Below are 16,697 nucleotides of genomic sequence, written 5' to 3'. Positions count from 1 at the left end.
GCTGGCCCTGGTGGTCTAAATCTAATTAGCATATTGCACGGCTGCACAGTGGGTTGGCACTCTGCGAAATTTATTAGTTATTCAAATGCTCCTGCATCATCTCAAGAAAGAGAATTCTTTGCCACAAAAGTGTAACTGATGGTCTCTCCCAAACGTTGAGATCTTCTTCTATAGAGTGGAGGGCATTCACACAGGCTGAGATTCGATGTTTCATGCTCCATTTCATAGAATCCACAGGTGTCTATTTCTATCAGCTGTAATTTCTGTAGGTGATATCTCAAAGTCTCAAATAGCAGCGAGCGATTCTTCTCCGGAATGAGAATTTTCTTGGCCCACACTGTCCCTTTGTGTAAGAGTCTGCACAGATCGATCTGAGCCGCACGACGACTATCAAATTAAGAATGAGTAGCAAAGAACTCATGAGAAATCTCCATTCGGTGGCTACTTTTATCTTCTGGCTTGCAAAAAGTGCGGGCTAACGCATTACAATCTCATAGATCTCATCTCACATCTCCCGGAGGCTCTGTCCCCCGTGCAAGGGATGCAGTTGGATAGGTTCCATGAGTCTGTGTCGCATCCTGAGTCTATGTGGTGAAGGAACACGGTGGCCAGCTCCTCCCAGAGTGCCCATTGTGGATGATCAGCAGCGAAGTTTGAGCAGCAAAACAAATGGAAGTCCCCCCAAAGCTTACTTTACTCCCTTAAAGTTACCAAAGAAAGTTCTACATTTAATATTAAACAGAATCCCAGTATCTGTTCTCTGGTGATCTTTGACTTCCCATTAGTGCTTGCACCACTGTCCCACACAGCCAACTGTTGCGTGCACCAAGGCTGGACTGGCATCGATTAGGGGGCTATGCCCACCACTACCATTTATCCACCTGAGAGTGAGACATCTGATACTCCGATTGCTCGTACAATTTGTAGTTTAAATTTATTTCAATTATAAGCTGCGTTATGTGAGGCAGGGGATGCTGAATTTCTCGTGAGATTACAGATGCTCGAAATGGTTATACTGTTTACATGCATATTAAATGCGAGATGAAGCTCGTAAGCTAAACTATCTAGACGATTTCCTCGTCGCGTCCGGCGTGGCCTGGTCTGGTCTGGTCTGGTCTGTCGCTGAGCATTGATTGAAACGGAAAGTACACAAAGTAGAAGCTCCAATCCAAGATACACATCTGTCCTGCTTGAAATGGCTCGAATATTAACCTAGATATACATATAGTCACACATGACGGGGGAGGGGTGGTCGTGCTCGCCGTCGGTCGGGGCTTTAGCTTTGGCTTAGGCCAACACGGCGGAGGTGGCCATTTCGCTGACGCCGCAGGTGTTGTCGCCGCGATAGATGCGGTAGTAGCCCTGCTCGCCCCAACGCGGACCCCACGAGTTCTTCACGATCCAATAGGGCAGGGTCTTGTGGAAGTTGGGATAGTCGGAGACGCCATAGCCCACAATGAGCACGCCATGGTCGAGGTTCTTCTTGGAGCACAAGGCCTTCCAGGGATGGGAGACGCCGCCGCGATAGAACTGCATGGCATTGGCATTGAGGCCTGAAAACGGAAAGGGTACGTTCGGTTGATACGTTGGGTTGACGAACACCTCCATTCGATCACTCACCAATCGAGATGGGTCCGTGGGTGAGGAGCCATTCCTGCATGGCCGTTTCGTTGCCCTTGGGCAGATCCACAAATCCAGAGACCTGGACGTGGGAGAGCGTCCTGTTGAAGTGGCACTGCTTCTTCTTGGCCTCATAGGGATACTCGGCCTCGTACTCCAAGCCGCCAATGTCCTCAATCGCCCTAAAGAACACAGAATGAAGGCCAAGTGAGCATCATATACTCTTGTGTAAATCTGTTCCCCGATCCACCAGCCAGCACTTACTTGTAGGCATTGTCCATGAGTCCGCCATTGCAGGCACTGTCTGTGGTGTCACAGTCGAGGAGCTCCTGCTCGGAGAACTCCTTCAGCTCGCCCGTCTTCACGGCATACAGGCCCTCGATGTTGCCAGTCACACTGAAGGCCCAGCAGGAGCCGCAGGAGCCCTGATTCTTCACCTGGGTGACGGCGTTCTTCAGCCTCCAGTCGAACTCCTTGGGGAACTCCCCCTCGTAGGCCGGCACCACGGCTGGGGCCCCGCCAGAGGGCTTCTGCTCGTCGCGCTGCCACAGACCGGTGCGCTCCTTGTACTCCGTGCTGGTCATGTCCGCGAACTCCGTGATGCCGTACTTGGCGCTGCCCATCTCGTTGGCGTTCAGCTCCTCGATGGTCTTCAAATTCTGACGGAAGATGCGCAGCCTCATCTGGCGCTCAGCAGTGTTGTCGTAGCGACGCCCAAAGCGGATCTGGAACTTGTGGAACAGATGGTCCACCTTGTCCAGCGCATGGTGGCTGTGGCTGTGCTTCTTGTGCGTCTTCTTCTCGGCCCACTCCACGGAGCGGCTGTGACGGGCCTGCACCACCTTCTGGTTGCGGCACTTGAAGGTGATGTCGTGTCCGTGCTCCAGCCACGGCTGCGCCCAGATCTCGACGATGCAGCGGTGCTGCCCACCCGTGTTGCCGTCAATGAGGTCCGCATCGATGCGCGTCACAGTGCCCGACAAAACCTGACGCGAGGCCGTGTAGACTTTCACGATTCTGCAACAGATTCGACGGTGGATTTAGTTGCTTGCCCCCCAACCTACGACCTCAATGATTCTCACTTGTAGTGCGGTCCCTCGCCGGCCGTCAGCTTGTCCAGGGTGCGCTGCAGCTGAGCCTCCGCCTGCTTCGCGTCGAAGGGCTTGCTGCCACCCAGGGGCACATCATTCTGGCCGCGTTTGCTTCGCACGAGCTGAAAAGGGCGAAGCAAGAATATGGATTAATATTTGTGAGCTCTAACACCAGCATATACCTGATTCCCCCCTGGAAAAGGTCCCACCCAAGGGTCCAAGGGGACATACTCAACAGAAATGGAAGACAGGAACCCTTAAATGTCGCAATTTTTTCATTTTAAACCTGCCTTTTAATAACAATTAATTTCCGAAACATTTTCATTCAATTATAACACTTATATTTGATCTCAGTTACCGGGTGCTACTGATCGCGGGAGATATCAGATCAGAAGCCGCACTCAAAGGGCACTATGTAATCGTCCAGAATGCGCACTGTGCGCAGCTTTCCCTCGGTATCGACGCCCACTTGGCCCACCATCGCCTGGGAGGCAGCCTCTGCCTCGGGTTCATTGTCCTCCGTCGATGGTCCCTCCCGGCGACGCACCACCATCATGCCAGCGGCGGCCGCTGCCTCGTGGCGCAACCATCCGGCCATTATCCAAATCTGACGAATGCGTGCCATCAAGGGGGAAGGCTTCATCTTGCGTTATATTTTTCTGCTTTTAATGGATAAAGTATCTACAGCTAGGGGCTGGAGGAACTGCTTCCTATACGCACCGTTGATATATTTTGGTGTAAAGTATTTGCTAGTTTCTAGAACTCTTCCCGTGTCTAACGTTTCTATGTGACTGAATTTTGAATAGAGCCTCGTATGAAACTACACACAAGAGTGACTGATTTCTCATTCACTTCTGATGTTGTCTACGTTTCCAGGACTGGGGTTTACTGGGCATTTTTGTATGGGTTTGTGAAGAGTATGCTGTCAGAATGTGATCTAGTAGGTTACAGAAGATATACATCGATCCAATGACGTGCAGCTAAGACATTCCCTTGACAATTCCTCTATCGATTGCCCATGCCCATTCCTTATCCGAGGAAATTCATGCAGTGAGAGCGAGAGCTAGTTTGATTTGTTTGGTTACTCGATCTGGAGGCTGAAACTGTCGATTGCTTTGCAGTTATAAGTTGGCTAATCTGTAAGCTGATGGGCATCGCTTTGCCACGGTTCTTTGACTGATAGCCCGAAGACGTGTCTTGAGACGGGCTATTGCGTTATTTAGTCTTTTGCCTCAAGGCTAGAGCAGCTCCATGACGGAGGCTCATCGCTGCTCAGCCTGCCCAATTAAAGCACAAGAAACCAGTACGGATAACATTCATAGTTCTGCGGGGAATAGATTTATGCTGTCCATTGGGGCATGGCATCCATCATGCTGAATGAGCTAGAAAAACATCTAAAAGGCATCCAACAGATGCAAGTATAAGCAGCTAAAGAGCACGCCACCGTACTCGCTTGTATTAGACATATTGTTCCTTAGAGCTCGTTAATCCTCTTGCTAATTAACCGAAATAGACATTTGTACTTATCCGCTGCAAGGAGACTGACAGAGAGACAGAGAGACACACACAGCTGTCGCCACATCAATCCTGTGACTGATGAAGAATCCTTGATGGAGATGGAAGATGGAATGTGAATGGGAATGCGAACCAGAATGCGGAACCTGGCACATAAATTACATATAAATGCAAATGAAACAAAGACAAGTCGGAATTTACATTACCAAAATTGACAGAAAGACACACACGGAGGCACATACGACACACACGCATGCCGGAAAACTTGCACCAAAGAAAACCCTACCACCACCAGCCAAAAAGCCAGATCCCTCCCAGATCCCAACAACAACAACAGAGTGGAAGACACATGCGGCACGGCACATAAACCATTCAATGCCGAACACAAAACCAATTAAACCAAACATTTTGGCTGGAAATTCGTTTGCCTCTTGGCATCGATGATGGCGATGCTGATGCTGATGCTGTTCTGCTCCTGCTGCTGCTCCTTCCCTTGATGCCCCTGACGATGGGTTCGGGGTGCGGGATTTTGGGGTTCGGTTCTGCTGATGATTCTCGCTGTGCCGAAGAGGAGCCCCAAAATGTCTGATGATACTGCCGCTGCTCTGGCTCTGCTGCCTCTGCTGCCGTTGGCAGGTAACTGACAGGGCAGGAGGAGTAGAGTGGAAGTTGGACCGATGGCAGGGCATGAGAAGAGGAGTCGTTGGACCAGGACAGGTCACCTCCCAGCGGCAGATGGGCAGATGGGCAGATGGGACAAGCGACAACAATGCCGGCGAATGAAATGTAATGGCTCCGACGTGTGTATAATTAAAAATACAGCAGGGAGGAAGGAAAAAACAAGCGAAAGAGCAACGACGGAACAATGTTTCGATGGGATTGCCAGTACAGACAGACAGGCAGGCCTGTACAGGGCTCTACAGCCTGTCCGAACATGAATTCATTAAGCATCCCTCCCCTCACCACCCCCACCCATCCATAGATCCTACCACAACTGTCCCCATGTCCCCATTCCCCCAGTCGCTGTCGCTGTCGCAGTCCCTGGCTCAACCCCAACGCCACCGCTGAGCTGTTAATTCAAATGAGTATTTCAATAAGAATTATAACGTAAATGATGTTTCAACGAGCCCCGAGGGCGGCGCAACAGTGGGGCCAGATGGGTGCACCACCGTATCGTGCAGATGGGCGATGTGTGCAATGGCCCGTAAAATCCATTCGGTTGAAAGTACTCTCCGGTACGGAACGGTATGATACGTTGCATGTACATATGTACATATCGTACATACATATATCGTACATATATCGACACATATCGACAGTCAAGTGTGGAAACGATTCTACAGTTTCTGACAGTTGCCGCAAATCAGCGAAATCAATGGGAATGGGAATTGTTTTCGTTTTCCATTCATTTGTTCCATTTTATTGTATTTTGGAATCGCATTTAGATCTCTCTTGGGGCACTTAATTGAACAACAGATTTCGTGGAAATGATTAGGGAACTCATTCATTAAATCAGCACACATTATGGATACATATTTATATCTGCCTGCTCCATAGATACATATCTATTACTTACTACATATTATGTTGAATATTTTAGATGATTTAAAATAGGTTTTTTTGTGTACCATATTTAATCTTAAGTCTTCTGCTTTATTGTAAAGAAATCGGTTAGTTAGGCTGAGCATTTGAAGGCTGATTTCAGCTGTAATCACATAATTTAAATATTCATGCCCCATACTTTTCAATGGTATTAGTATTCTTGTTTCTAACGATCCCATAGGATTAAGATATCTTTTATTATATTCTAAAGAAAAACAATAGCTAAAAAGTGCTTTGGTTTTGTACTCAAAGAGAAATATCACCGTATATTGAACTCTGTAATAGAGGAGCTCTATAATTTCCTACGATCTCTGAGTAATTAAGAAGAAACTATAGCTTCGAAGTTTGATATCTCAGCTTTAATACCATCGTTAGCTCTACCAATCGTATTCTCTGCCATTTCATCAATATCTTAGTATCTCCCGATCTCTTGGGAGTATTTATTCCTCAAGTAAATGTTCCCTCTCCACTTTCCACTCTCCATCGATCTTTCTACCACTGTGCACTGTCTTCTGCGGCGGAGAGTCAACCGCTGTAAAAAGTAGAGCACAAGGATAATGAGAACACTTGCTTCGCACTCACGTGTTCAGTGTGTGTGTGTGTGGGTGTAGGTTTCTTCTCTCTCTCTCTCTCTCTCTCTCACGACACCACAGGCGCCGACACTTGCACACACACACACATACAGATACAGCAAACCACTTAACCTCTCATATATAACGGTACTTGCCAAGGGCCCCACCCCCCCAACTGCTAAGCTTCTCTCTCCCACTGCCACTGCCACTCCCCCTCCCACTCCCCCACGAGAAATATAGACAGGTGGATGGAAGATGCTCTCTCTTTCGCTCTCGCTCCCCTCCTGAGAGGCTGCCACCCACCTCCCTTCCCTCCAGGGTTTAAACAGATTGCGGCCGTAATTTGAAAGCGGAAACTCATTTGATTATTAAGGTGAAATAAGTGTTGTGGGGGGCAGAGGGGGATGCTCAACCCTACCCTACATCCTCCCAGCACCCTCCCTTCTACACCCCCTGGACATGAACATGGACAGCTGGTGGGGCAGGTGTGGCAGGCGTGTGTGCAAAAGGCAAAGCTTAAATAAATTCAATTAAATAACATTTTCTCTTTTTATTGTTCGTATTTGGGTTGAGTGTTTTGTATAAAGACTATTTATGTATGTATGTATGTGTGTGTGGGGGGAGAAAACAGAGAACGACAGAAGGATGCCTAGGGGAGGTGGTGGATGGTAGGGTGTTGTGTGGGCTGCATGTGTGTCAGTGTCTGTGTCTGTTTTGATGATAATATAATATTCATGATGCTGAAGATGGTATAATAGTGGTAGCCTCCTCCTCAATGGTCTCCTCCGCCTCCTCCTCCTGCCTGTGCTGCTCCTCTTGTTCCTGCTGTTCCTGCTGTTCCTGCTGCTGGCTGTCCTCCTTCTGCTGCTTCTGAATGGTCTTTTCAAAATTATACGCACCCACCGATAGGATATCGTCGAGCCAACGTTTCTCATTATCGTTGAGCTCACTGGTGGCAGGTGGCGTCGTTGTGCCATCCACCAGCACCTCCTCCTCCTCCTGCTGCTGCTGCTGCGCCGCCACTCCATCATTTGCCGCACTCCCGGGGGGAGTCTGTTCGGTGTTCGGTGTGGCTGCTGTTGTTGCTGCTGCCTCATCAATGCTAATTGCCGTTGTGGCCTCATTAGTGGGCCCCAGTAGGCCTGGTGGCGTTGGCTTCCAATCGGAGACTGTTATGGTGACCAAGAGAGCAGGAGCAGCAGGAGCAGGATCACCAGCCAGAGGCGAGGCAGAAGTGGGAGCAGCTGCAGGGCCGGCCCCAGATTTATTCAGGCTGACTTTTCGCTTCATTGGGCCCACGCCCGTGAGTATTTGGGCCTCCAGATTGGCCATTTCGGAGTCACTCAGCTCGTTCCGCTGCCCGCCATTGAAGATGCTGTTACTCACATATTTCTCATTCAGCAGCCGGGCCCGCTCCGCCGGATCCTCCGAGGAGAGGGAGTTCTCCGCCGAATCCGTGCAATTGGAGTTGACCAGCTCCCGGTGCTTGTCCCCCCACTGGGTGCGCAGCCAGGGCTTCTCGAGGATAACCAGGCGGCAGATGGTGTCCGCGTTCTCCGCCTTCGTGTCCACGGCATTCAGCAGGATCTCGTAGCGCACGCCGCTGGTGATCTCCCGAAAGGCGTCGACAATGTTGATGAAGTTCATTGAGAGCGGCAGGAAGCTCATGGCAATATTCTGCACGCCAATCAGATTGGGCGACAGATACTCCCGCTCCCCGGGATTCAGAACATGCACCAACTTGATCGGTGGCTCGCTCACGCCCTCCGCCTCTGTGGTTGTCTCTGTCGGTGGGGGGGATTCGGCGCCAGCTTCGGCTGCTGTGGCGGTTCCCTGGCTCTGATTTTGTATTTTTTGTGGAATGTTTGGTTGTTGGGTGTTGGGGGAGGGAAAGACAAAACAGAAAGCAAAACACATATAAGGATACACACAGAAAACAGAGAGAGAGAGAGAGATCTTTTTGGCCAGAAGCATGGATCATTCGGGGGGGTTAAAGTGTGTGGTGTGTATGTGTGTGTGGGATGGGATGGGGGTGAGGCAAGCCGTGTGGATGGTATGTGGTATGTGCTGTGCAGATAAGCTCTAAAATAAGATCTACAATAACGAAGAACCATTCAAATACCATTCTCTGGTCTATACAAGTATCCATTCACTTATGGGAAACTTGTGCAGCGTATTATGTAAATTTTCATTTAATTTCGTTCATTTGCAAGCTGCCGAACCATCACTTAATTCGATATCCGTTAAACACAAATTTAATCCAATAAAACCGCCTTTAAATAATCCCATTTGACCTGCTTTAGCATCCTGTCTAACACCCTGTGCCATCACCATTCCATTCCTTCACTGATTTAAAATTCAGAAAAGCCCACACAGAGGTGAGCCTCCCCATTTGTAGGCAGATTTAAGGTTAATTATAAATGACTGCACTGCAGAAACATTGTTAATCGCCTCTCCCCCCACACACCTGCTCTCTCTGCGCTCTCTGTGCTCTGTTTGTGTGGCCCAAGGGGCATAAGAGCCAGAGGCCTAACGCCTAATGAACTCGGCATAATTGCAGCTGCAATTGCGGTCAAATGCTGTGGCAACGGAATGGGGGGGACATCATCTGGCGTTGGCGATGGCGATGGTGACCAATCAACTCAATCACTGGCCCAACGCTTCACTGGGTCTTCGGTTAAGCCACAAAAACTAATTAACCGCCGCTCCCAAGTCCGAAACTGAATCGAATCGAATCCAATCGATGCGAACCGGTTCTCTGGGCTCTCACTGGGATGATGTCAAGCCAGAAATTCATCGATAAATGATGAGGCGGCGCACATGATGCAAAAAGCCGATGACAGCCAGAAATCGTACTCGCAGATGGATTGACTGACAGGGGGCGAACTCAACTGCAGACAGATTTTGCTGAATAATTTAAATATCGAAATCACAAAAAGGCTGCCAACTAAAGCTATAGCTGACGATGTGGATGCCACTACTGCAAGTTGCGAGTTGCAACTGCAGCTGCTGTTTCTGCTTGTGTTTCTCTCACAAAGCTGATGCATTGCCTTTGACAGTTCGGCGGATATAATTGATATTTCGACTGAAGGATACCCGCTAATCGGATATATATTCCATGAGAAAGAAGTAGGAGATCATATGGGTACAATTCAAGTGTCAGGATTTATCCAATCTGTAATCCATAATCTATAATCTAGAACCCAATTATATTATGCATTTATTTCCCTTCTCTGGCTGTAATTCTTACCCGATAAAGATGATTCTTTGTGTATTTATACCAGAGCTGTTGTACATTTTGCAAGAATGGAACCCCTGTAGTTTCCTAGATCAGAATATAAAAGAAAGAAGCCTTCTATTCCGTCACATATGAATATGTAGCTACAGCTCATCAATATAACCCATTTAATAGGTATTTAAACTGAAAAACTGAAGTAGAGAAGCAGAGAAGCACCACCAAACAGCAGACAGTAGACAGTAGACAGTAGAGAAACGGGCATCCTCTGCAGAGTGGAGGGGGGCCTGGCCATGAGTCTCACTGTCTTAACGTCTTGTTGACGTTTCGGTCGTTCATCCTCATTGCCGTTGACGCGGTGACAAAAAGCCGAAAAATGCATAAAAACTTTTGACAGCGGTTGTTGCGTCACTGCCTGCAGTCGACGTTGATGGCTGATGGCTGGTTGCTGGTTGCTGGTTGCTGCCACTGGATGATGTTGAATGCTTCTGCTTGATGCTCTGAAGCTGATTATGTTGAGTGGGTGGGTGGTGGTGGTGGTGGTGGTATTCGGAGATTCGTTCATGGTTTCGGTATTTCGGTCGTTCTGGGGGCCGTTGCCTTATTTTTCAATTAAACTTTATGGCATTTTAAGCAACAACAGCAACAGAAACAGCCAGAACTCATGCCATGCCCATGATGGGATTTTAAGTTCTTCAGGACTCGATTGCTTCGCTGCTGTTCGCTTCTGTTCGCTTCACTTCGCTTCGGTTTGGGTTAAGGCTTCACTCTGCCATCCAGTTATGCTCATGTTGATGTTCAGTTTAACCCCCCCACCCCCCACGTTTTGTTGTCCTGGCAACTTTAATGCAAAAGTGCAACCAATTTGATGCAATACCCATCCCACGCCATCCCCCATTTCCCATCGTTGCATCGTTTTAATACACTTCTCTCCTCGCCAGAGGAGGGGCCAGGGCCAGGGCATGCCATTAGAAATTGATACTATACTCCTTCTTCTGGGAATCTTCGGGTTATTAAGTCAGTAACTTGAGTTGCGGTGAGGTGAGGCGGCTGAAACGTGTTGATTATATTCAAACTTCTTAATGGAATACATTCTCCATGCCATGCCCTGTCTGTGGTAATTGCATAAGCAGCTTAAGCTTATTCCGAAGATTCTTTGCAGTTCAAGGCAAGTTATGAATTGCTTAGCTCACAGCTCTTGTGTCTGAAGGAGGCACATTTGAGGCACAATTCCAAATGAAATTCCCTTTCCATTTCGGTTACATTCATCATACATATAGCAATAACCAACGCAACGTTAATATTTTCATTTAATTCTGTTTGTTTTTAATCAAAATATTTCATATTCATTTGGTTGATTCGAGCTCTTAGTCAAACATTTCTGCCATTTTCTGCCCCAGAGAATGTTTCGGGGTTCAACAAAAATTTGCCAAAATATTTATTACATTTTGTGGTTAATACTCGTGTGGGAGTTACGAGCTTGTTTGCATTTGATGGGAGTTTAAATTAAAGAAAACCAACACCGATTTTGGTAATGGTAAAACCCCAAGAAGTCAATGATGATGGAGGTTGAGTTGATTTAATTTAGGGCATGCAAATATTTACTGAGAACTATCTGTAAATAATGGAAGGTTGGTCAAGTAAGACAGTTCCATTGGTGGGTCCCACTCCCTTGCTTGTTGTTTGACAGTTCTTTCAGACGGATTGGATCTCCACTTCTGGATTGACATGTGCTTTACAAGAGTGCTTTTCCCTTCATCTCTTTTTCCACTTTATGAATCCCCTTGTTTATGTTACTTTTCAACACTTATTCCCCCGCGGCCAATCGACAGCGTAATCCGCCAGATATCCATAATCCCCGCTTACATACATACATGCATAAATACATATGTAGTATGTGGATCCACTCTCCCCATTCATATGGTCAGTGTAAACACCGCCGGCTGTTGTTTGCCAGTGTAAACGCTCGCACACACACTCGCACGCTGCACCACAGCCGAAAAAATACACAAGTGGGAGAGAGTGAGCGCATTAAGCCGTACAGTACAGATTGCAGTGTTGGAAAACTTTAATTGAATCAACACAAACATCAACGAGCAGGCGTCGCGTCGCCGTTGCACCTCTGCCACTGCGCTGGCCCCAAACTGTGAAATTGGCAATTTGGCTTCTGTTGTTTTTAATTAAAGTTTAATTAAAGCGATTGGCAGGCAGGCAGTCAGCAACCAGGCAGACAGGCAGGGCAGACATCCTCATAGTGCAAATAAATGCAGCACCATTCAGCAGCCCGGCCAGGCCAGGCCAGCATCATCAAGAGACTGCGGTAATATTCTCTCTTTGGTGACTTAATGTTTTTTATGTTTTATTCTGTTTTCACGCAGCTCTTAATTAACATTTTGAAATCCACTTACGCATGACCTGCCCCCAGCCCCAACCCCAGGCACTCGGTCGCATCTCCCAGACTCAGCCACAGCCACAGGCCTCAGATATAAATTTATTCATTAGTGGAAAACCGGTATCATATCTGTCAGAGATAGTTTTAGTGTCTGTCTCCCCACATCAGAGTCTCTTGGCTGAGTCTCAATCTCAATCTGAATCTGAATCTGAGCTACGTTGTTGTGCAACACACACACACAAACACACAACACACTCGAGGCTCGGCTCCAAGGTCAAGATGCTTCCCTCCTTGGGCGTTTGATGAGGTGCGCACGTTTCAGGCGTGTTTTTTGTGTTAATAAAGACATTAACCTTGGGTTCTGGAGGGGCGGGGGGGGAGCGCGCTTTCTTTGGACACCTGCTGTGCAGGTGGGTTCTCATTTTAAAGTGAATTTTTTGTCTGACAAGGGTTTTTGCTTTGTGTCTTATGGTAGGGCATGGTTTATGGTTTATCATGTTGATTTCTTCATAAAAAACAGCTTAGGACCCGCTTGTCAGGTGGCTTTTTTCTAGTTTAACTTCATTTCCACTCTAGTTTCGTCTGCTTTGGGCCAAGTTTTAGCGGAGCTTTCAGACTTGTTCCCAATTTAATTTGCATAGAAATTTGATAACTTTTGGGCCTTCGTTTTTCATGTGGGAAGCACCTCACGCATCGTTGCCCACCCACTTTCAGATTCATTTACAACCTGCAGTTTATTTGCAGATTTGTGGCACTTCGTATTCATATTTCTGCAATTGAAATTCAGAAATTCCTCGCACGCTCATCGCCAACATCTTTGGAATGATATTGGCTTTGTTCCCCTCTCGCTCGATGTTATCGTAATATGTACCTGAAGTTGTGGGACACAGCAGGGGCTGCTGTTGCCATGACAATCTCCCCACAAAACCACTTGTACTCTATATACATACATACAATATCCTCCTCCACAACCTCTGGCTCATAGTTTTAACCTTATGCATTAGCCAAAGACCCCCATCCCCATCAGCCCCCATCTACCCATCTGCCTGCTTAAATTTCCAATCAGAGTATGGAGACACACGCACTCACAGCCAGATGAGGTCCCATATCTCGGCTGTCGGTTCTCCTCTCTCGATTGTCGGGGCCAAGCTCATTATAAACTTTACCTCCACTGCTCCCCTGGGTGCTAATTTGTGCTCTGTGGGGGGGCTCGCACTGTGGGGGGCTGGGGGTTGATTGGATCCGGGTGTCTTGGGTTGACTGGACCGTTTAGTGGGAGACGAGACGCAATGCCGTAATTTCCTTTAGCATTTCTATTAGGCGGCAAATCATGCACAAAATTATACAAAGGATATGGCCGGCAGTCAAATGGGATGAGGAGATATCTGTACCGATATCTATAGATGGATACGGCTGGACGATGGACTCCCACATAGACTGTTCAAGTCAGCAAAATCGTGGCACTAAATTTGCATAAATCCAAAATCCAAAAGAGACCGAAAGAAGCTTTCGCATTTAAAAATTGCCGACAATTTGCTGGCAAAGACATCGATGGATTCCGGCTCCTCCTTCGATTCCTCCTTTTGTTTTCTTTTCGTTGGTTTTCTGAATCATCCCATTTGATTTCCTAAATGACAGTCATAAACCGCCCCAAGACTCCATCTCCACACTCCACACTCCACTCCCATGACCATTTCCATTCCTTTGAGATATTTGTGAGACAATAGTGGCTCGTAATTTGGCAGCCAGTTTGGTGCGAATCTTCGCCGCTGACTTGACTGAATGAATATTTATACGAGTGTGTGCTATGCACATATATTATACTGTATTATATGTGCATATAACTAAGTATGTATCCCGTACACATACATATGTACATATGTATCCATCGTTGTTCGTAGTAGTTCCGCAATAATATTCATTTATGCAAATTTTTTTTTTGCCATGCATTCTTCCTAGTCTCTGGGGGGCTTTTAGTGTGCGTTCCAAACGTTTCTTTTTGTACCCTTTAATCCGAAAAGCAATAGGTGTATCTGTTGGATATCCAACAGGCGCTAAATCATCATGAGAAGTGCTCTTTGGCAACACATCAACGAACCAAGCTTGGCAGTCTACAGAACAAGTTCTGAACAGAAATATATATTTTTCCCTTTCAAGCTTAAGTATTACAAATGAAATATAGTTAGAGAACCTACAAGAGAATCTCTGGATATATGTATATATATATATATAAATATGCTTTTGGCCCTTCAACGGCAAAATATATCATGCCATTACTTTAACTGATTTATCATTAGTGGGCGCAAAATAAATACTTTTACACTAAGATTAGAACTATGATATTATTTCAAGGAATACCTTAAGTGACATATCGTTAACGTAAAAGAGTGTTCAATTCAGCCCATATATGGGTTTCATTCTTTAAAGCGATCCAAGTAATGGATACCTTGCAGGTCGCAACCATCCATTACTGCATTTTAACTAGATTTATTTAAACTTATTTTTATTTCCATTGAGGCATGCGTCAAATTAAAATTCTACATTTGGAATGCGCGTGGTAAATAATTCGAAATGCTCTCCATCCGCCCCTTGTCCTACGTCCCACACCCTCACTTTCCCACTTCCCCAGTGAGGGTGTCGGGGGTCCTCGGGCCACCCCTTCGTGGCCTCAACCACACGTTGAACCCTTTTTACGCTATATTTAATTATTTGCATATACAAATATTTTCGTATGATGAATGCTGTGTGATTTTTTTCTCAGTCGGTTTTTGCCCTGCTGCCGCCAGCCGGAAATTTAATTGATATTGATGACGTTGCTCGCAGCCTGTGCCTGGTGTCCAGCCGGCACCGCCAGAGTGCGGCAGGAGTCGGAGTAAGAGTGGAGGCCCATCAAGCCGTATTCCCCCAGTCATTAATCTAGCACATTACTTTGTGGAATTGGGGGTATCGGATCAGAAACAGAAATTTAATTTATTTAAATTGAAATCTGTTCCCTTCTCTGACTCATTGAAGAGTTCAATCATCGTTTGAAAATCTGTTCACGTTCAGTCGATGGTGTTTGTGTGTGTGTGCATACACATATAGACTCGTCGCATTGTATCTAAAGATTTCTGAGAATTATATTCGGATATATTTGTTTTAGTTGATATCATCAATTATGGAATCCATTTTGAGTTATTGTGTCACATCGGAGGATGCTCTTTCAAAGGTAATACAACGTACATATATGTACATGTATGTAGAATTATTAAACTCAATTTTAAGTTTAATATCAAACATCTATCTCACGTTATAGTGAATTCACGTGGAAAACAAGCCATTTGTTTAACTTAAAATATCCCCAACTCAGCAAAAAAGTTCTCAAGATGTATCCAGATATGAGATATAATGAAAACAACAAAATTTCCCTTGGGACAACACATTTTAGAGGCAAAAATTAAGTCGCAGTTTTGCCCCATGGAATCGCAAGTCGCCTGGAATCGAAAAATTCAGCGCACACAAAGGAATTCTAATCAGTCTCAAAAGTGTAAAAAAGAGCCCCGCCGATCAGGAATAAAATTATACGAAAATAGCGTCAGATCAAATGGGTTCTATCGGTCAAACTGATAAGCAAACAGCTGTCTGCCATGGATCTACCATAGAACAAACAGAGTCCAAAGCAGACGCTCGAAAGAAAGCCCCTTCCCGACTTGATAAGCGAACAAGAAAGAGACGAAAAGTGCCCGCTAATCAACGGTAATAACAAAGAGAGCAAATAATAGGCATGTGAATATGGCGCATATATGTGCAAGGTATAGTTGCTACAAGGTGAGCAATCTCGTCTAGTTATCTATTTCCGCAATCACTCTTTGTGTGCTATTGGCATGCACTTAAACAAAACAGTCACATTTGTGGGAACGGGCTCCTAGAAAGCATTACCTTATAATGGTACACCTTGCAAATGTATGTATGTATGTTTCTTTGTGTGGGGTATGTATTGCATATGTGTGTGTGTGGTAACAAAGCAAGCAGAGTGAACAATAACTGTAAATAGCTAATTTGTCTTAATATTAAACCGTTATGCCCGTCAATGTATCCCCCGTTAGAAGCTTTAGGCACTCGGGAAGAAGTTATTGACTTATATCGTTATTGGTCTTCACGAAAAGCGTTAAATGTCGCAATTTTCGCGCTGCTGAATCATAACAAAACACGCACACACACTCACCTCAGCAATCCCCTCCTCCTCGTCCATCAGCTCCACACCAGCTGCTTGGCTAAAGAGCAAAAAGAGCGCAACTGTTGCTGCGGCGTACAGCCTCATCTTGCTGCTGCTGTTGCTTTTAATTGTTTGGAAAAATGTTGATGATTTCGTCTTGGCACCTATGACGTTTGTGCAAAAGTTTCACACGTAATGCAGGTAAAATCGTATGTTGGCGGAAATACGCCGCTTCAAAATTGTTTTCTTTTTCCGCGAGCAACGAAACGAAAGTCGACGCGACCAAGCAAACGAACGGGAAAAATGTTTTTGAATTTGTTTTGTTTGCAAGGTATGAGGTGTGACGTATGACGTCACAAAATTCAGAGCTTTCAAGAAAAATACCCACCTCACCACATAACTCAGCGTGCGGGATTTTGTGCTTTCGCGCACACACGTCATGTTTAGTCCTCCCGGGCCAGGATGAGGTCCTTAC

General features: G+C 46.2%; 2 protein-coding genes across 4 annotated transcripts; both read right to left on the bottom strand.

Moving 5' to 3' along the window:
* Positions 1–915: 915 nt before the first annotated feature.
* LOC111068265 (putative cysteine proteinase CG12163) lies at positions 916–16,388 on the bottom strand. 2 transcript variants are annotated; one of them, XM_022357628.2, is made up of 6 exons: positions 16,232–16,388; positions 7,787–8,239; positions 2,703–2,833; positions 1,885–2,637; positions 1,621–1,802; positions 916–1,553 (listed from the first exon to the last, which is right to left on the bottom strand). In XM_022357628.2, exons 1-6 carry the CDS (start codon positions 16,325–16,327, stop codon positions 1,288–1,290), a joined length of 1,881 nt encoding a protein of 626 aa, XP_022213320.1. In that variant the 5' UTR covers positions 16,328–16,388; the 3' UTR covers positions 916–1,287. The 2 variants fall into 2 exon arrangements, with proteins under 2 accessions (XP_022213320.1, XP_022213321.1); XM_022357629.2 differs by lacking the exon at positions 7,787–8,239.
* Positions 2,982–3,584, bottom strand: LOC111068266. Of its 2 annotated transcripts, none has more exons than XM_022357632.2 (2): positions 3,432–3,584; positions 2,982–3,373 (listed from the first exon to the last, which is right to left on the bottom strand). In XM_022357632.2, exon 2 carries the CDS (start codon positions 3,352–3,354, stop codon positions 3,100–3,102), a length of 255 nt encoding a protein of 84 aa, XP_022213324.1. In that variant the 5' UTR covers positions 3,355–3,373; positions 3,432–3,584; the 3' UTR covers positions 2,982–3,099. The 2 variants fall into 2 exon arrangements, with proteins under 2 accessions (XP_022213324.1, XP_022213323.1); XM_022357631.2 differs by having other exon boundaries at positions 2,982–3,370; positions 3,432–3,577.
* Positions 16,389–16,697: the final 309 nt, after the last annotated feature.

The sequence above is a fragment of the Drosophila obscura genome, unplaced genomic scaffold, assembly GCF_018151105.1.
Source record: "Drosophila obscura isolate BZ-5 IFL unplaced genomic scaffold, ASM1815110v1 contig_4, whole genome shotgun sequence".
Taxonomy (NCBI): domain Eukaryota; kingdom Metazoa; phylum Arthropoda; class Insecta; order Diptera; family Drosophilidae; genus Drosophila; species Drosophila obscura.
This window is presented reverse-complemented; position numbering and strand designations above follow the sequence as displayed.